At 36.1% G+C, this 21,049-nt stretch overlaps 1 protein-coding gene across 14 annotated transcripts in view; it reads right to left on the minus strand.

Moving 5' to 3' along the window:
* LOC102931209 (splicing factor SWAP) overlaps positions 1-21,049 on the minus strand; it is a 96,330-nt gene that overhangs the window by 64,648 nt on the left and 10,633 nt on the right. For all 14 annotated transcript variants that reach the window (XR_005222360.2, XM_037878620.2, XM_037878618.2 and 11 more), the window contains 7 exons: positions 17,996-18,081; positions 14,745-14,970; positions 12,928-13,043; positions 11,151-11,286; positions 2,348-2,585; positions 1,489-1,620; positions 1,026-1,119 (listed from right to left, as the gene is read on the minus strand). Coding sequence is in view for 13 of the 14 variants with exons in the window: in XM_037878620.2 (XP_037734548.1) it covers positions 1,026-1,119; positions 1,489-1,620; positions 2,348-2,585; positions 11,151-11,286; positions 12,928-13,043; positions 14,745-14,970; positions 17,996-18,081 (1,028 nt within the window). In the remaining variant the exon portion in view is untranslated. The remainder of the gene's footprint in view (positions 1-1,025; positions 1,120-1,488; positions 1,621-2,347; positions 2,586-11,150; positions 11,287-12,927; positions 13,044-14,744; positions 14,971-17,995; positions 18,082-21,049) is intronic.

A 21,049-nucleotide genomic window follows, 5' to 3' on the forward strand; every position in this document is an offset into this window, starting at 1 on the left:
GCGGAGAAACTAAATGAATTCTTTGCATCGGTCTTCACAGCTGAGGACGTGAGGGAGATTCCCAAACCTGAGCCATTCTTTTTAGGTGACAGATCTGAGGAACTGTCCCAGGTTGAGGTATCAGTAGAGGAGATTTTGGAACAAACTGATAAATTAAACAACAATAAGTCACCAGGACCAGATGGTATTCACCCAAGAGTTCTGAAGGAACTCAAATGTGAAATTGCAGAACTGCTAACTGTAGTCTGTAACCTATCATTTAAATCAGCTTCTGTACCAAATGACTGGAGGATAGCTAGTGCGACTCCAATTTTTAAAAAGGGCTCCAGAGGTGATCCCGGCAATTACAGGCCTGTAAGCCTGACTTCAGTACCGGGCAAACTGGTTGAAACTATAATAAAGAACAATATTGTCAGACATATAGATGAACATAATTTGTTGAGGAAGAGTCAACATGGTTTTAGCAAAGGGAAATCACGCCTCACCAATCTACTAGAATTCTTTGAGGGGGGTCAACAAGCAAGTGGACCAAAGGGATCCAGTGAATATAGTGTACTTAGATTTTCAGAAAGCCTTTTGACAAGGTCCCTCACCAAAGGGTCTTACACAAAGTAAGCTGTCACATGATAAGAGGGAAGGTGGTCTCGTGGATTGGTACCTGGGGCACCTGGCACTGGCCACTGTCAGAAGACAGGATACGGGGCTAGATGGACCTTTGGTCTGACCCAGTGGGGCCGTTCTTATGTTCTTGTTAGACTCCCGTATGTGGAGCTCAAAAGGTTCTCAGAATGTTTAACTTTTCACATTGTCACCACAAACATTGTTTGCTTATGATATACTAGAGTAAAGGTACAAATCTAATGACACTTTCTGGATTTATGTTACATGAAATAAAAGGCATCCAAGTCCCTCCCCAACACAAACGCTCTCTACAGGAATCAGTTTTACATATTCCTCTCTGAATATAGAATACAAAAGAACAAAATGATCTACCTTCCCTACCACCTGTCCTATCATAAACATACCTGAGAGTTGTCACTGTTCTCTTTTTGAAGGAAGAATTGTTTCTTAAATTCATAGTAGGGATTATATTGGTGCCATGGTTGCAGGAACTCAAACCTGTTAAGAGAGTAGGAAAAGTAATTTGTGAAATATACATATGAACACAACAAATGCCAACAATCATTTACCTTCTCACTACCTCAGGCACAGGAACAATATTGGGTATTCTGAAATATAATAGCTTATGCCTAAATTCCCAGGGGATATATGCATTCAGAAGCACAGCTTCTGGATTCCGAGTTTTAGCATTCATGTTTTAGCATTAACTTTAAGTAGTCCCTTGAATTTTAACATAAAAAATTACCAAATACCTTCCTTAAAACACTTTTATTCAGAAATGCATGCGTTGCCAATAAAACAAACAGTCCAGCTAATTTTTTTTTTTTTAAAGAATATAAAATGAAAGTTAAGAGAAGACTTTCTCACCTCAGATCATTCTTGGCACGAACACTGGTTTCAAACTTAATTCCATTCCTAGCAACATATTCAGCCAGCTTGTCAATAACAGGTTGGATATCTGGAGGTGGGGGGATAATGGCAACCACTGGCGCAATAGTGCTGCAAACATCAGAAGTCCATTATTTATACATAGGCGATATGAACACATTTCTATTTAATTATTGTTTTACCAAAAATTTTATACAGAAGTCCACTCTTTGGGCTGCCCTGTACTTCTACAGATTAAATATTTGCTTTCAAGCAAAAAATTCATTACAATAAACCACAAATTACGAAAAACCATACATTCAATGGATCATTTTGGTTCACCTAGTCTCATAAAAATGAGATATTCTGCACCAATGTTATCTGAGGAAACTCTGGAAACAATCACAAATACAGTGATTAATAAAAGTGTTACAAAACATTTTACATTGGTTTATACAGTAGTGGTGCACATAATCCAAGCTGCTTTAAACAAAAACAGTTGTTACAAGTGTCTAAACTAATCACAAGCAATCTCACTTGATATGCTTTTAATGTCACACAGCTAAATTAAACATGCCTCAGATATGGATCAATTTCATGCAGGAAAAGAACACATTTAATATTTTAAATGGAATTTATGTGTGGTAATAATTATATTTCTAGGAATTTATAATACATTTGTAGTGTGTCCCTGACCACATCTGAGTCCAAACTATAAACTAACCATCGCCCCTACATACTGTCAATAAGAGGCATTCCATTACATTTGGTGAAACTAAAATTAAACCTTCATTGCTTAAAAAAAATATTTTTTTATGCCAAATATAGGAAATATACATGTAACATGAAAGTATGGTACCTTGCAGCAGGTGTAGTAGATGTCAACCCACTACTGGAATCAGTTGTATCTGGGGGAGGTGGAGGCGTAGTACCAGGAGGTGGAGGCACTGATGTTACTCCTGTAGAGCTTGACACAGTCATCCCTGCAGGCAGTGCACTGTAATAGGTGGCAACATCTATTCCTGGTGGCGGAGGTGCCAGGCAATAGGTTCCATCAGGTAGCATATAGTAACTGTAATACATGGCTGCCACTGTTGCTATAAAGAAAGAAAAAAAACAAAACCCTCAAACATTTGTTTTAAGATCAACAGTTCAGGAAGTCTGAAGAAAAAACACATGGTAAAAAAAAAAATAGATTTTCTGCACTGCTACCGTAACTAGAATGTCACTGATTCACATTTCAAATCAAGTAATGTTTTATTCCTTTTCTTACACCAGAAAATAGATATGGTTCACATCAACACAGCTAGGTTAAATGAGGCAGACATATTGAAGGTGGTATCGGAGCACATCCAAGGCCAAATAGAAACCAAATAGGCATTGGCAGTGAAGTGAACCACTAAAGGCACATGAAAAGAATGCTAACATGCAATTTTTCTTCATGAAAGTTAATACTTAAGGTATTAGCTAAATTAAAACCATGTGTACACTCTAAATATTAGGAAAAATAATTTGTATTTTATACTCAAAATCAGCTTCTTTAATTTGAGGAAAGATAATTAGAGCATTAATCTGAGAGGTAATATGAGAGTAAAATTAATTTTAAATACAGAAAAGTTCTAGCAAAGGTTTACTTAATTCTAAATACTTTTAGAAAAAAGATTAATGAATCTTTCCAGGTTACCCAGGACAAGTAAAATGTTAGTTTACATAAATTGCCAAAAATCCAGGTTGCCTGGTTAAGCAATTTTCCCCTTTTTAATATTAAAGACATATTTGCAGTACAAACTTTCGGACTTAAAATTACAATTTAATCTGTATCCAGTCATGTAGAATAAGAAACAATTTGCCCAATTAATTAGCTTTAAAACTATACATTCATGCACAAAACCTGAAACATTAAAGTTTGCAAGGGTTTTTGGTTGTAGCTGGAACATGCCTTACAGAGGAATGTCTATTTAGAATACTTCAGCAGTAGCTTATAGCCTCACTGTCATGGGCTGCAAAAGCCTGCATAATTCATATGCGCTACTAGCACAACAAAATTAAGATTTTACCCTCAAGAGACAAAAAATACAAAATTCACAGCTGTTAATGTGTTATTCTATTAATTATAGATGTACGAATCCCTCATTTATGAAACACCAGCTGAACATGCCACTGGTGTTCAGTTATGAACAGCATAATTTTCAGTTGTGAAAATAAGTTGGTCTCATCCGATTGCCAGTGGATTTTTCTCTACAGCAGAGAGGACAAACTCCAAAAAATTCAGAGATGTTTAGACCTGGAGAGAGGGTTTAAGCTTATCTCAAGTCTCTATCCATAGCAAATTGCATGATGGCTTGGGTGAAGGGCAGGTCTCGAAAGGCTCAGGACTAGAAAAGCAGTGACACTGTACACTAAGCTTGACATGCATTAATAGACTTGTGTAGAAAGCCTGAATGGCCCATACTTGTAAAGCCAGGTCTTTAAATCCTTCACTTTCATGAGCCCTGTATTTCACCCATATTTAAAATCTAACAGTGGAATTACCACACCTGTCCCTTCCATTCTGTCTTGTACCAAGGAATAAACAAACGGGTATTGGGAAAGAAATGGCATCCAGTGGAAGCCAAATATTCTCAAAAGAGAACTGCAGGGGTAAACATGGCAACTCAAGATGCAAGCTCCATAATGAAACAGCATAGGAATGGTAATAGCTGAGCTAGACTTGTATCTCAGATCAAAGAGGTTATCTTCTAAGTAACAGAAAAGAGAACCAGGGCTTCAAGTTGAGTGAGATGCCTACAGGTAAATGCACATGGGATCAAAATGAGGAACCTTCAATTCAGCAGGCCTCTCGCAATTCCCATCTTTGACAACAGGAAACACCCACACAGTTGATTTCACTTCCATGCAGAGAGCGTATCAGGCTCCTCAAACACTGCCCCGTGCCTGTGAAGGAGAACTGCCCTGGTTCTTCTATAAAGTGGTATTCCAAAAATGCAGGAGAAAATGAACTACCTCCATCTAGCTCAATAGGGTTTTAATTCAGAGGTTCCTGTCATTCCGTGAGGTTTTTGATTTTACCACAGAAAACTGCAATGTCTAGTTTTTGGAATTCTACAATCCTTCCCCTCTCATTTACCCCAAACTTTACTTATGATACGTGCAACATAGTAAGAGCGATACACCTTTTAGCTAGTGATTTATCAAAGGCTGGTTATATTGCTTAACAGATTTAGAAACCAAGGAAATTCAGTGCAATGATTTCACATTCCCAAAGTTCAAAATTTTAGTTTAATCTTTATCTGACTTTAAACATGCATTCTATCAATTACTATGCAGCAGTGTTTGTATAATTTAATTTAAACAAGACTGGAACAGAAAAAAAAATCCATGCAACAATTTCAAATGCAACTTAGTAAGAACTTTTCAAAATACAAATAGGATTGTGCATAAATTTTTAGAACTTTGATACAGATTTGAAAATTATGACTAACCTTTAGCATCCAATACTCTGTATTTGGAAAGATTGGTACATTTCTTGATTGTCTAAATTATCTGAATTCTCCCATCCATGCTTAAGAGAATGGCTGATTTAGCAGAAAGCCTATCACATCTCCAGATATTCCCTTACAGTAAAAAACAGCATAAGGAAAAAGATTCGCTTTCAGCATCTTAAATGCACTGAATTTATTAGCACTAAATTGCCACCAAAGAACTTCACTTCTATAGATGAGCAAAAGGGTGACTACCTGGCCACCGTGTTTAGAAGATTCTGAGACACCAACAATCTACAGGAAAATTTATTGCTGCTACTGCTTTGCTTCTGAGAGATGCGATTCTAAAATTTATCAAATTCATGAATATGTCTTGAAGAAAAACTCATTGCACCGCACTGCAATTTACTAAGCTAAATTACCGATACACAAGATAAAACCCGTCTGTACAGATATAGCCAGATTCAATGCTCATACAAGAAAGGACATAACTGTAGCAAAATCCCCCAATCAGTCCTATCGCCACCTTTTTAACATATAACTTTTAAGCACAAGCATGTATAATATATTCTCCACCATAATAAAGATGTCATTTAGATGGAAAAAAATACAAACATAAAAATGTTCCTTTTTCCCCCCCCTTTACATTTACAGAAAAGCCACTGCTATGTTCTGATTTTGTTAAGTAGCAATTATGACAGCTGGATCCTGGAAGTACCAAAAACCAATCATAGAAATTTTTTCAGTCTCCTCAAATCACTACCCACTCTTGAGAATGTAGGCCACAAGGAATCAGCTCAAGGCAATGAATTTACCAAACACCTAGCTACGCTTGTATTAAAGACTTGATCCTGACTGCTGCCATCAAAATGAATTTCCAGATTTGGATTCCAGTGTTTTGGATGCTGATTCAGTCCTCTCTAGAAACATCAGACACTAGTCACAGATACAACCCATCCTAAAATTACAATGATGTTACTGTGTAGATAGCATGAAACAATCATGTCATCCTCCATGATATATTCAGATTTATGAAATGGATTGCAGAAGACATCCATAGATTATCTTGGATTATCACATAAATAACCACAAAGAATACTCAAGTTGGACACCATCTGAATTTCTAATGTTAAAAAAACCTCAATATTCCCTCCCCCTCACTTCCCCGATAAGAAAAATTTGCAAGGGCTTTTTTATGCATCATAAAGTAGAAAGACAGGTGTTCAGTTTCTTACCACTGAGTTGTGGAAGCAGACAAATTTCCCTCAAATTTCTAGCCTTTACTTTGCCCTACCTAAATATTTTATACCTATCTACTTATTACAAAGCAAACATTTTAAATGAAGATTAGCACAACTCTACAATGGATCCTCTATACATGAAGGGGCACATCTCCCTTTCACTTCAGTGAAACCTGTATCCTCTTATGCCAGAGCTTAATTTGGTCCAATGACGGTGTCAATGAATACTGTACAAGAACTGTGGATGATTTTAATATAAGTTTTGTGGGAATCTGAATTTTTCCAACTACTACATGCGGCAAGGTCTCAGAATGTAACGAATTAGTAGCTAATGCCCCCCAAAATTATATATAAATCCATTAACAGCCTACAGATTCACTGTTTAAATGCCGTTTGTGTAGGACTGGCTCAGCTTGCTAAGACATTATGCAAAAGGTTCTTTACTAAGTGATGGCATCAACAAGCTGAAGGTTTTTCAGCTTCCAAAAGCAGACAAAAATCTAGACAAAATACAACTCGTGAACTTTAAACAATAAGATAGAAGTACACTGTTTGTCCCAGGTGGTTACAAAACACTTGAAACATTTTAAAGCAAAACACTTAAACGTCGATCCTTAACTGACTTAAATTAATGCTTTGCATGAGCACAGGGCTGTTGAAAGTTGTCAACTGCAAGATCAGGGTCTGAAAGAATAACCACCAAGAGTTCACTATAAACCCCTTGAAAAAAAATGCACCACTACGGCTTTAGTTATAAAATCTTAATCAAGAAAACAACAGTCATGTCTTAACAGGCTTTAACATCAGTATGATGTTACAGTAACCCAAATAACCTGAGTTAACAGGGCATCACCAGAATGTACTACTAGGATACTGCCAAAAACAGTGGTTAATGACAGTTAAGAAAAAACTAACACACATAACTAAACAATACCATGCCCTGAAGAGACACCCAAGAGATCATTTTATGGTCAGAATATGAAGATTAAGAGCCCTTTGTAATTTAATTCTAGGTAGTACAACAATTTACGCTATGCCTATTCTTATATGTAATCCTGTTTTCAGATTAAAACTATCCACTTCAACAATATCTTGTAACAGCAAGTTCCACAAGTTAATTTTATATTGCATCAAACTATTATTCTGTTTTACATATTTTAATTTTGATGCTTTAGTTTCACCATATCCCTTCATAGTCTTCTATTTATCACAGAGATGCATAATGCTTCCTCTTCAGTTATACAGTTTATACCATTCTGTTTTATCTCCTCCTACTGCTCTGCATTCTAACTTGACCTCACTTTTAAAGTCTCTCCTAGGAAAGAATCACCTTTTGTTGGATCTTTTTTATTTCTATGCTATTTTGAGATAGAGGAAAAAGCCATTTTTTAGGAAAAAGTTAATATGAAGTGCAATCATCCAAAATTACTATTAAGACCTTGCTATTTTCTTTTTTAATTGGTAGTTTTATTTCTTCCAAGTTGTATGGAGATTTATAAATACAAATAATTTTAAATTTAATTAATTATCAATAGCTGCAATAAAAAAGCCTTATACTACTATTCAAATGTAAGCTTTATGCCCTTTTTGAACAATTTACCAGATAATTTTTACTACCAAGAGAGCCTAAGAGACATTATGATCACTAAAAAACACTTCAGAAATTATTTAACCCGGGTAAGTGCTTTACTCTGATAAAAGCTTGAAGCCATCTAGACAGCAACTTTGTGCATTTGGTTTATTGAAAAGTAGACTGGAAGATGGAGTCAATTCTCATATACAACCCATGGTTAGAGCTGCTTTCTTTAAATGTATACAATAAATCAAAGAGGGAAACCAAGGACAATGAGCTGAGTATTTAATGAGGCTTATTGGCAATAAAATGCTGCCCGACTGCATTTACAGTAGGTATTTCTTGTGGAGCTACCCTAAAAGAAGCTCAGAGTGAAAGCAAATTACTAACTAATTCTTCTCCAAAGCCATATTTTTGGAGGTTGGGGGTAGGGAGAACCAAAAAACCCCAAGCAAACCCCCAAACCCATAACCAAAATAAAACCAAAATGAAAACAAAGAACCTTATGCAGTGTTTCACACTGGGATTCCTTCAGCAAAGTCAATACTCAATCCTCTTCAAAACAGTTCAAAAGCATAGCACAAACAACATGGTACACAATAACAAACAGCGTTTATGTGTAAGATAGTTACACATGCTGCATGCTCAAAGGTAGACTATTTTGCAGTTTCACTCTAATACATTGAACAACCTTTCAAAAAAGTTTCCCACCTTGCAAACTTGGCAGATCCTAATGGCTGATAGTACACCAAAGGTTTATAAATAAATCCTAGTAGCTGAAGATAGTTAACAAGCTGTGCCACATTCACAAATATCTGCACTATTCTGATCAAATGTGACTTCCATAAGGAAGGCCGTGAATGATCGTATTTGTCCTTTCCAAACTAGAATGTCTCTACAGGAGACGAGCAAGGGTTGTTTTTACGGTGGCAAATGAGCTGCACACTGGATAGGTTAAAACTTTACACAGTGCCAATTCTCTGGTTCTCAGCTGATGAATCTTGTCCCACTTCCGGACTAAAGGTAAATCAAGAGAGACAGGTAATACAGAGAACACGTCACAGGTTCTAATTCCCTGTTTATAGGCATGTGCAAAATAAATAAGTTTCCTCAAAGTTTTCCATTTCCCAGGCTCAAAGGGGAATCTTACTTCAAATTTATAAAACCTCTCTTATTCAGGCACAGATTTTTAAAAAGTTGTACTGCTTATACTTCCCAAGGTAGTCACTTGAAATTTATGCTGGAAGGCACTGAACAAGTTGCGTCACGCAGACAGCCAGTCACTGCATTTTGGGATGTTCTGAGCAAACTGATCAATTTAGCCAATCAAAAAATACGAGTTGCAGATGCATTTGTGACAACACTAGCAGGAGGATGAGAAAACAGTACACCTAACAGGTGTTCCCTGGAACTGTCCACTAGAAGATCATGAAGCACAGCCGGCAGGGAACTGGTATCTTCTTGGTGGGACAAGTACATTGTTTGCAACATCAACTGTATTTCTCATTTTGATTCAGGAAAAAATAGTAACATGCACAGAAGGTTATGAGCTCTGAGAGTTTTGTGTAATGTCAAATTTAGTACCATGACTGATCTAACAACAGTAACTGTCCTCTGAATCTCCTTGAAATCTATCCTCTGGTAAGAATGACCGACAAGGAAATGAAACTGGCCCGTGTCAACAACTGAGCCAGCATGAAGATTGACCATTTCTGATTCAATCAGCAGCAATTAACAGAGCACTCTCTCTCTCCCTCAATACGTTCATCTGTCTCTAAAATAAGTAGGCCCCAACCCACTGGAGTACTTGTTGCGGGGTAGTACCAGCACTTTGAACTGAATCTGGAATTGGACACTGAGCTTGAGAAACTCACAGGAGGCCTGGTGTGAGATCATTAAGTGATATCAAGATAAATTACTACCAACTACACGAAATGCAAGAAAGTATGGGGCTTGATCTTGAGATCCCATATGCCCACATTACCAAGGAAATCAGGTAAAAGTACTGAATTTGTGATTCCTGGCATTATATGGTGTGACGTTATTGACATGAACTGGGACCGTATAGATCATTGTTCCAACCAAAGTCCTGTAGTGGCACCAAATCTTGTATAAAGGGGATCAAATAAGGTGTCTAAGACAAGGTTATGGTTTGCTGGTTATGATTATGCTATCTGTATATGTGTATCATTTTTGTAGTTGAAGTTATGAATATTGGCTCTACACTGTCTGTATTTCAAACTTATGCTATGCTTCTGGGTGACACCCCAAACAAGTTGGTGTCAGCTCTGCCTAGCCTGCTTGATGGCCCATTAAGGACCATCAGCTATACAACTGACCCATTGAAAGAAGGCAGATGCACCTTGTGACTCAACGTATGCAGGGACATGCCTATGGCTAGAACTCTGAGGTTTTTCCATGCCACATGATGGATAGCTTGTCTTTGGGACAAAGAAAGCAGAGACCACATGGCAAGAACTATAAAAAGCTGCTGCAGCTCCTCCATCTGGTCTTCAATCCTGCTTCTTACCTCTGGAGGGACTTTGCTACAAACGGAAGCTCTACACATAGGACTGTAGATGTACTCCAGAGACTTGATTTGAACCTGCAGTTTATTCTATCACTGCTACAAGCCTGAACCAAGAACTTTGTCATTACTGTATGTAATTGATTCCATTTAACCAATTCCAGCTCTCATCTATATCTTTTTCCTTTTATGAATAAACCTTTAGATTTTAGATTCTAAAGGGTTAGCAACAGCATGATTTGTGGGTAATATCTAATTTGTATATTGACCTGGATCTGGGGCTTGGTCCTTTGGGATCGAGAGAACCTTTTTTCTTTTCCTGGGGTATTGGTTTTCATAACCATTTGTCCCCATAACAAGTGGCACTGGTGATGATACTGGGAAACTGGAGCGTCAAAGGGAATTGCTTGAGTGACTTATGGTTAGCTAGTGGGGTGAAACTGAAGTCTTCTCCGTTTGGCTAGTTTGGTTTACCTTGGTGTGCATAGGAACCCCAGCCTTGTTCTGTAACTGCCCACCTTTTAGCAATTTGTCCTGAACTGGCACTCCCAGTTGGGTCCCACCAGAACCAGCATCGTTACATATCGTATAAAAGAAATTTCATTTTCTCTCAAAATCAAAAACAAACTTAACCTCTTCAAGGCTTAATTAAGATACCAGAAAAATAATGTAATTGGTGTAAAACTTACACTGGAAAGTTACCAGTCCTTAGATACAAGGACTATCCATCTTAGAAAGATGGTCTACTGAGAGACCAATACTACAACCTCTCATTACTTTCATCTATAAAGAGGACAGTTCTCATATTTACTATAATCTTAGTATCACAATGTACTTACAATCTGCAGGATAGTCCACTTGTGATGTCTGTATGGCTGCACCATCTGCTGATTGTGGGGTAGATGAGTTATTGTCAGACTGAGCTTTGCGGACAAGTGCTGCAAGTGGATGATCAGGATCCACCACTTTCAAAGGCTGCAGAAATTGTAATGACATCAATTTAACACTTGAGCAACAATTTTAAGTAAGCATTTAGAATTTCTGAATTTGAGGAAGAGTAACAGCAATTTAACTCCCCCTTTCCCCCACTGACTTCAGAATGTCTCATCATTGTGCTTTAGAGAAATACCAACAAATTGACACACTATTTGGAACACAAGTCTGAATGGATCTCTTACACATTAAAAGTCTATCATTTATACCTCTCACGTCACCCTGGCTACCAACCCACTGAAAAGTCTTACATTTATCACAAAAACATACCTGAAGTGAGCAGTAAGAATGATAAAACAGCATATCTGTATATTTTTAAATAAACCTGTAAGATGAGGAATTCTGTAGTGCCCTACAAGTAACATTCCATCAAAGCTATCATTAAATATCAATGGTGGGTCTTGTGAAAATATGAGGTATCTTATTACAGAATATTAGGGTTGGCAGAGATCTCAGGAGGTCATCTAGTCCAATTCCCTGGTCAAAGCAGGACCAAGACCAACTAAATCATCCCAGCCAGGGCTTTTTATCATTGACCAGTTAGCATTTTTGCCATTCCCCTTGAACATCCTCAAAATATAAAATGAAAGATTAGTCTTCATTATGTTCTTTTAGCTGTTTATCTCATTACCATCAGCAAGGTATCTTGAATAAATTCAGGAAACAAAAATGCTTAACAATCTTGTAAAAATAAGACAAATGGATAACATTTAATTGTCGAAATGTTATTCAATTAAACCATCATTAGATACTAGGATTCTATTAAATTGTAAAAAGAAAACATGAAGTTGAGACAATGTATGAAGGGACAGGATCTCTTAAAGAACTGTTTATCGCTGATATATAGTTAATATGGAAACAATCCTTTATTGTTATGCAACACAAAAAGGTGTATTCAAAGCCAGAACACCTCAAAGATAAAAGCAGACTGCTAAAAATAATATGATTTACATGTCAGGGTTCAGGTAGGATTTTTTATTCAAGTGATCAGGAAATAAATGTTAAACTACTTTCCTAATAGGGAAAACCTGACTTGAAAATAAAAAGCAAATTTTTCCCCCCAATAATTTTCTAAATCAACTGTGATACTGTAGCAGATCTGCGATTGAGAAGTTTCTCCTTCACAACCCAGCTTCTGAAGCTTCTCGACCTTGTGCTCAGGACATAAGGTTTTGGTCATTAAAAGTATGTCACAATTTCAACACAAATACTTCGCTACAAAATAACAGAGGAGAAGGCTGGTTGTGAGGGAACAGAACTATTCAAACTACCAATCTTGGCAATTAGCAAGGGTGTCCAGGAACTTAAGAAAGCATAAGGTAGGAAAACTGAAAGCACTAAAGTTATATATTCCAAAGGTTTTACCAATATGTAGGCTCTATTTTTTCCGGTTGTGTCAAAGCAAGGTAAGTACGGCATTACAAAGATGGTACTATATACAAATCACAACTTGCCATTTGAACCATTACAACTTAGAACAGTAGTTTTAATATGGTCAAATACCTTTTATTATTATTAGTACTACAGTAGCACCTTGGAACCCAAGTCATGGACCAGGACCCCACTGTGATAGGTACACTACAAAGAGAGCAAAAAAGAGAGCCCATTCTCCAGAGGGCTTACCTTCATAAGCTCTTCGAGTCTATTGCACTTTTTTGAGGCAAAGAGACTCGGATGCAGGTAGTTGCCATCTTCATCATCCTCATCATCATCCTCTTCATCAGAATTAACTTTTGAATCTACATAAAAGCAAATGTTTGGGGGCGGTGGGTTAGTTCGATTTCTCTCTCTCTCTCTCTTAAGAGGTGTCAGGTAGGGAGAAAGGGAGCAGGAATAAAGTTAATTCTGAACACCATTAGAAACTATGGCTTTAAGAAACTCAGTCATTCAAGGAATAAGCTACATAAATTCTAATGTCTGAATGAACTTTGACTTCTTTAAATCTGGTATTTTATATCTCCTTTTATTTTCCAATAACAGCTACAGAACAAAACTGAAAAGCCTAATGAATCCTGACAAACTAAACTATTACACAATAAAATTAAAATGTTCTCTTGTGACCATTTAAAAGTTGGCATTATTTACATAATGTCAGACAGATACGTACATATTTTATAAGCATAATTTATAGCAGTTCAAGTTTGAATGAAATTTATGTGTAAAGTAAATTTCCACTCTCACTTGTATACATGGTTGAAGGCTTTACAAATGTTTTAAGTTGTTTCAGCAGTGTAGGCCAAGCCCCTGGCTACAGATAATTAAAAACCCTGAAAAAAGGGTTAAAACAGAAGAGGCATAGCAGCATTACTAGCTATCAAATTATTACTCAATCGGACAAACTGAAGTCTTAAAACCCTTTACTGTTTTACAGACAGACTAGTAAAAATAAGAGACACAAACAAGCATGGTGAGCCATCAAATTAAGACTAATATTTAGTTGCATGGGGTAATTTTCCAATGGACTAATAGAATTTATAAGCAAATAGAATTTATTATAGGTGCTCCAAGACCACAGCAGCTCTTAGATCTGAATAATATAAAATATTCTCCCTTTAGAGATTTTTTTTGGAATTCTTTTGCTGTAAAAATATACTTCCTTTGTTCTGAGGCACCTTATCAATCTCAATTATAGGATGACAGAGTATTATCATACTAACATGCCAACCCTCCAAAAAAAAAAAAAAAAAATGGCTGTTTATTTCTTTTCTTCTTTGTAGAGTGTGCATTCCATATTAGAGCAAGGGGGTGTGTGTGCCCGGCAGATTTTTAAATTACTTTATTTTGACAGTACTAGTTACATATTCCTAAAATTTTACTTGCAAATATTGCAGCTCACACATACTGGTGCTACATATAACTTGAAGTTGTCAACATTAAGTAAGCCATTAGTTCCTGTGTACTAATTAGCTGAATGCTTTCTCAGTGATTGCCCTGCTCTCCCTCTACCCAATGTATTCCCCTTCGGGGAAACAAAAATCAGTAAATAATTAAATGAAGACGTCACTTCTTTTACATTTGTAAAATATTTATAAAATACAGTATCATGCAATTAATTCTACAAAAAGCAAATGCTACTAGAAAGGTGCAGAAAGAAAGCCAAACAATAGCACTTTTAAAACATGTGGCAACTTCCATCCAAAAGCAGGCTATACACAGTGATCACTTCATGTACCCATGATGTTCAGCCACTTCTGGGGTAATAAGCAGCCATTGTTAAAGTACATAGCAGCAATGCACAACAGTTTAGGACAGGAAGTGATCACCACCTTACTCAAATGAACCTGCTGGGAGTAATTTACAGAGACAGAATGCAGTAACTTCCATGTGGCCCTACCTTATTCCAGTTCAGATAATTGCCTCATTTTTGCAAAATAAACCAGAGAACATTTATAAAACCACACATGATCAAGACACGCATTTTATATCAAACAATAACTTACTCTTTTTTTCTTCCATTTTGTTTTCGGAAGGAGCAGCATATCGTCCCTCCTTCATAGCCTTCTGAATGAGTTTGTAATAGGGGTTGAGGTAGTGATCGAATCGCAAGAAGTCAAACTGAGAATTGCGGGCTTGCTTGGCTTTCAGCATAATCTCAAACTGAACTCCCTGCTTGCACACAAAATTAGCAGTACGCTCTATAATTGCATGCATTTTTGCAGTTGGTGGCTATGGGAACAAAATAAAAATACTTATGAACACATTTTACCAAACAATCCATGAACAATTAAGTAAATTAGCGAGACACCTGGCTAGCGTTAAACAAAGGAAGAGCTTCCAAGCTTCCATATCTGAAGAAACCCTGAAGATTCACCCTGAAGATTCCTTCCTGTAAACTTCTCCCACTAGTCTCTCTCAATACAGTTACCATTATTTCTGCTAGGGGAAATTAACATCATTCTCAAAGTATGCAAATAGTGTCCTAGACTGGTAGAGAGATTGATATTAAGTAGCAAGACTTCCTCCAGGAAACTGTATCTTAGCAGGTTTCAGAGTAGCAGCCGTGTTAGTCTGTATTCGCAAAAATATCTTAGCAGTGTCCTCTGAACGGCAATTCCTCTGTGCTGCCACTATCAACCATATAAAAGTTTGAATGCTTTTTTCAAGCAATAATGCTAAACAGCACTACACCATTTTCACCCACTACTGGGGACTAATGAAAGCTGCCAACCACCCTTCCAAATAAAACCAAACCATCTGGAGAACAAGAACATAATTTAAGAATTGAAATGCTTCATAAACAGTACTGCTCACTGTCTTTATTTAATTCGCTACTCAGCTCAGTCTATTTTTTCTTAACTGCACATGATGAATTTCTACAATTAAAATAAGTGATACCCAAGAAGAACTAGATGCCACAATGGTTCATTCTATGTTTTTACATTTTTTGCACTGACAGATACAGAAGTCTGAGTAGAGCATAGCAAGATTCCATTTCAAAACAGCTAAGGCAACCATATTAAGATTGGTGCCATTTGTTTAAATGTGGAAAAATATTTTTGTTTGAAGGTGATGTAAACACAAAGGACCTTTATTTTGGCAAGTTTATTTCTACTGAAGTCTTTATTAAAATATTAACTTGAAAAATAATCACACTTTTTTCTAATTTTTCCCTCCCCAACCGTTCCAAGTAACACCTGAGGTTATTATAATTAAAAGTTAGCAAAGAAGTTCTCTCTACAGTATCAGTTTCTTTACTTGTGTATCTGACAGACTTTGTGCACAGCCAGTTTCACAATGTAATCATTTAATCAATCAGTTGGTCTCTGGTGACCCTTTTGAGCAGCAACAGGGGAGAGAAACAGAAAAGGAAAATATGACTGAAACCATAAATATCAGCAGGAGAACTCAAAAGGCAGAGGATGTATCTGAAACTATTTTTAACTCTTTCTTCAAATACACTAGATTTAAAATTAATGGTATCCCTTTCATAACAAGCTCCTGAAAAATATATGCCAATCAATTACTCCTATGCTGACAGGGAAACTTATAACTGAGATTATTAGTACTACTGGCCTATAAAACAAAATGTATTTTTAAAAATGGGGTTTGGGATTGACAATAACTCTGTCAAAAACAGAAAACTTGCATTTTGGATAGCAACTTTGGATTTTTTGATAAATGGACTGATGACACTTGGCGCATGTCACAAACTTAACAGAGGACCCTAGCAACTTCTAGAAGGTCCTTGGAGGCACACCATCAGCCATCTGTATGCCCTCATAAATGCAAAGAGCAGTATCACAACTGCAGTCTACCAGGTGAGGAAAAGAAGATAATGAGAGGGGAGAGAAATGGAGAGCCCAGAATAAAGAGATTCCTGTGATCAGAATGGTTCATCTGGATTTATTCTTAATGTACCAATGGGAAAATACAATTGAATAGGGTTCTACCATTGACAGCAACTCAACCTCCAACATTTATAACAAAGAAACCCTACTGCAAAGACAAGTGCATTGAAGGAGTATATTTATGGCGCACTCTTATACGTCTACGATAGTTTCATTACACAAACATTTCACAGAAACCTTTGGAAAAAACAAGAAATCAATAAAACAAAAAATTCAAAATTGTAAAACAAGGATATAAGATCTGTTAAATGAATAGCTCTGATATGTACCACATGATACCAACATTAAACAGGATGAAATCCCTCAATGAATACCTAATGAAGACAAAGCTACGGTATACTGTGTGTTCCAGTATTTACTGCACTAGTAATACAGTGTTTACTCAGAGTTCTCGTAATTTTTGCCAATTAAGAGCTCATCAGCAAATTGCTAAGTAATCTGTTGCCTCTGAGATGAGGCAAGTCCACAGAAACATTTTCAAAACATTCTATAATACTTTATGATAAAGAATCCCTGTGTCTGTTTATATAAAACGTGAAACATACTGAATTCCAAACATTCACAAATGTAGTCAAGCATCAATGGTACCTCACTTCAGTGAAATCAAACTTCCGTGAAGAAGGAAGAGTTGATTGAGCCTACGTTTTTATAGAAAATACGTAAATTGTATCGAGTTCAAAAATTACATTGCATGGATTGTGGTGACAGCATGGAATGAAACGAAAACTTCTGTGGTTCTGATATTCCCAAAATAAGGGGATATATTTCTTAGACTTTAGTAATTTTTCATCACTCTTTCACAAAAGTCCTCTCTAACATGGCTATAGTTGCTGTTTGCTTACTTAGTGCACCCCTATTTTTAATTTTTTCCCTCTTTTTTGTAAAAAGTTGAACTTTAATATACTTTTGCTCAAGGTTTTGTCTTTGTTCCAAATGAAAAGACAGATAAAAATTATATTAATGTGGTTCTTTATGCTTTTATTTCAAAGAATTTGCAAAAGTTTATCATTTTATCGGCACATAACCTAGTTTGTTGGCTGATGCGTTTTGGAATTTTAAAAATAAACACTACAAAAAAAATTACGTTTTCTTCCAGAGTACTTTAATCAATACTGTAAGTGATGCTAAAAGCACATTACACTAAAAATTATACCCTTTTCAATGGAGCAAGTAAAATATGACAATTCTAATTCTTTACCACCTTTGTCAGTTGAAATTAACCCACTAATTTTAAAATAGCTGGATAGATTTTAACTCAAAGACAATGGAAAAATGCAGTTAAAACCTATGAATGGCTATGAGAGTTTATAGCAATAAGGGCAATATTAAATATACACACATACCAGTTCTACATCAGGAGGTACGCTCAGTCCCAAGGGAGCAATGAAAGGTTCTTCATTTTCTTCAACATTTTCTGCCTGAGCTGCTTCTACAGTAAATGACAAAGTGAAATGCTACAGTACAGAACTAGTCAAAAAAAATGAGAGATACAAAATATGTATTAAAATTTTAAATAAAGAATACTGATAGGATCTGTGGTTCAAGGAATCAGAATTCTCTAACTGCTGGGCCAGGACAAGTGCTGAAAGTATTTGCACTACTCACCATGAAGGGTTTCTAAAGGCACTGGACCTTAAGAATCAAGTTATACTAATTACTATCTTGCTTTTCTCTGCAATATGGAACTTGCTTATATTCAGCACTGGACCAGTGCTTGATTTGTAGGATATTGTACCAATGGCTTATTAAAGGTCCAATATCTGACAAATCATCAACCCCTGACCCAGTAGTGAACAAACAAGTCTGATATTGCAGACAACTTCCATTATATCTTGAACTACTTTATGTCATGTCTATTTTTTTAAATAAGCTTTTCTCTTCCAAAATTAAGGGGCAATTTTTCAATGCAGTGGATAGAGATGTTCCTTTCTGCAACTAGGCAAGTTGTAGAGCTCCTACGTTCCCAATGCCACTAACATTTATTCATATGTGCAAATTACTCACATGAGTAGTCTCACTAACTTCAGTAAGGCTCAGTGTGGGCACAGGTGTCCACCCATATGCAATGCATTGCAGGATCAGGACAAGCATGAATGTGAAAAAAAGTGTTCGTTTTTTGTTTGTTTGTATTACACACAAAGGCGAGTTTCTATTGCTTTCCATTATGTGGAATAATATAAGTATATGTGACTAAAAACGTTTGCCCTCTACTAAATATTTACTTTATTAAAATGTAGTTACTGTTTGCACAGAAAATTTGTATTTTAACTAGTAGTTATTTTAGTAGGCTCCACTTTACTAGTTTAGACTTAATAGCTTCAACACATGACTGAATCCACTCTCACCTTGACAAACTAGAGAATGTAAACAGTGAGAAAGACTGAATGAGAAAATGGACAACATGCACAGCATTCTATTTTTGTACTTCCAGGCAGTTCAACCAGCACAGTGAGGTTCAATATTTTATTATTGGTGTTTAGCTTCAGTGACCTATGAAAAATGATGTGCAATACTGCTAATATGAAGAGATAAACAAAGCAGATATATATAAAAAAGCAACAGTTCTCCTCTACTAGGGCATGTTAATGCTACACAGTTTCAGACATTAGAGAAAGATGCATGGAGACATGCTGATCTGATTTCAAACAGTTGTAGGCCACACTGGTAACATTTCCCTCTAGCGGAACATACTTTAAGTGGAAGATTCAAGAAAAGATATTTAATCTTTTACAATTCAGAGAGGGATGAGAATTGTAATGGTCTCTTTCCCTTCCGCTCCTTTCATTTCATATCGAGTTTTGGAATAAAACTGTAGATATTTAATAGATTTACATTATACAAACTTTATTTTGCACAAATATAAAAAAGGAAGCAACAATACAGGAAATATTTATTTTTACTGTATATTTAATAAATGTTTTGTCCATTTGATTATTTTATGTATAATACCATTTTTGAAAATTAACTTCCTTTAAGAAATAAAAGTACAAAGAAGAGCATGACTGCAACATTACAATGCTATTCTATTTAGTAACCTTTAGAATTGAAGCAAGTGTTGCTCCTCCATACTATCCTGCAGCACACGGCAATCCATCATTTACTGTACTAGATATACATCAAAAAAAATCCAGAAATTAAACTGTTGAGGTATTTCATTCTGAATAAAATAACCCTCTGATATAAACTTTAATCCAAATAAAAATAGATTACTTTATCGTGGAAATAAAGAAAGTAGGGGCGGGGGAAAAGCCAGAATAGGAAAGTATAAAACTTCTGTGAAAATAAGAACCCTCCTTCAGAGGAGGCCCCCAAAGTCCACTTTGTTCAGGCCTCTTGGGAAGACATGTTTGATGCGATGCAGATATGATGGCTTTGACAACTACTTTATTATTTGTGTGGAAAGTCAGCAGGATCGGGGTCTAAGTCTGTTACAGGTTCGTGACCTATAAACCATTTGCTTTATTTGGCATCCATAGTTCAGAACGGGCAATTACCAAAAAACCCAAAATAAATTACAGTTTAAAAAAAAAAAAAAAAAGAGTGGAAGGGTATAGGGGATTTTAGGTCAAATGTTCCACATAAGAAAAACAAGATCCTGAAAGTGGAAGCAAAGTTATACTAAATAAGTTTAGGCTACATCTGGACACTAGCAGAGTTGTAAATTTGTAATTGTGATTAACTGGCTTTTTAAAGTAATGAGCATGTTATGTATTTTTCCAAAAGAGAACTAGATTACAATTGCTTTCTTTAAAGTGATTGCTAAAGTTCACATTAACAGGTTACACTGGTGTTTATAGTCCAAATCCAATAACTAATTTCTGCTCCACACTGACTTGTAAATATGGCATGTTTACAATTCACAGGTCAACATTAAGGGAAATCTTAACTGCACCATTCTGTTGAAAATTCATAGCATGATAAAATACAGCAAATTACAGAAGATAGATCTTTTCATCTGCTGTAACAACTGTCAGCCCTTTTCCAAGTATAATCAAGCCTTACTAGAAAATCTACTTTGCTACCTCCGTCTGTTTCTACAAAAGCATTTCGTGCAAGGTACATTTAAACAAGTGATTTCACTGTCAGAATTCCATTTTAATGAACTGCCTTAAGAACATCCATTTCCCTTCAGTGGTACTGACTCTGAAAGCGCAGTACAAGATCTGATGCAATGTACTCTAACATTATAAAATTTTAAAGGTATTTCAACTTAAGAAGAATTCTGGCAGGGGAGGAAGGGAAGTGTTGTTGTTTTCTTTTTGACAGAAATCATACCACTAGTAAAGAGGGCTTTTTAAAGACTTTAAAAAAAAAAAAAAAAAACTTGAACACTGAGTAAGAGAATGTAATAGCTCTCTGATGTTTTTTCCATTAGAAGAAATACAGTTTAAGAGTAA

Source organism: Chelonia mydas, chromosome 15, assembly GCF_015237465.2.
Source record: "Chelonia mydas isolate rCheMyd1 chromosome 15, rCheMyd1.pri.v2, whole genome shotgun sequence".
Classification (NCBI taxonomy): domain Eukaryota; kingdom Metazoa; phylum Chordata; order Testudines; family Cheloniidae; genus Chelonia; species Chelonia mydas.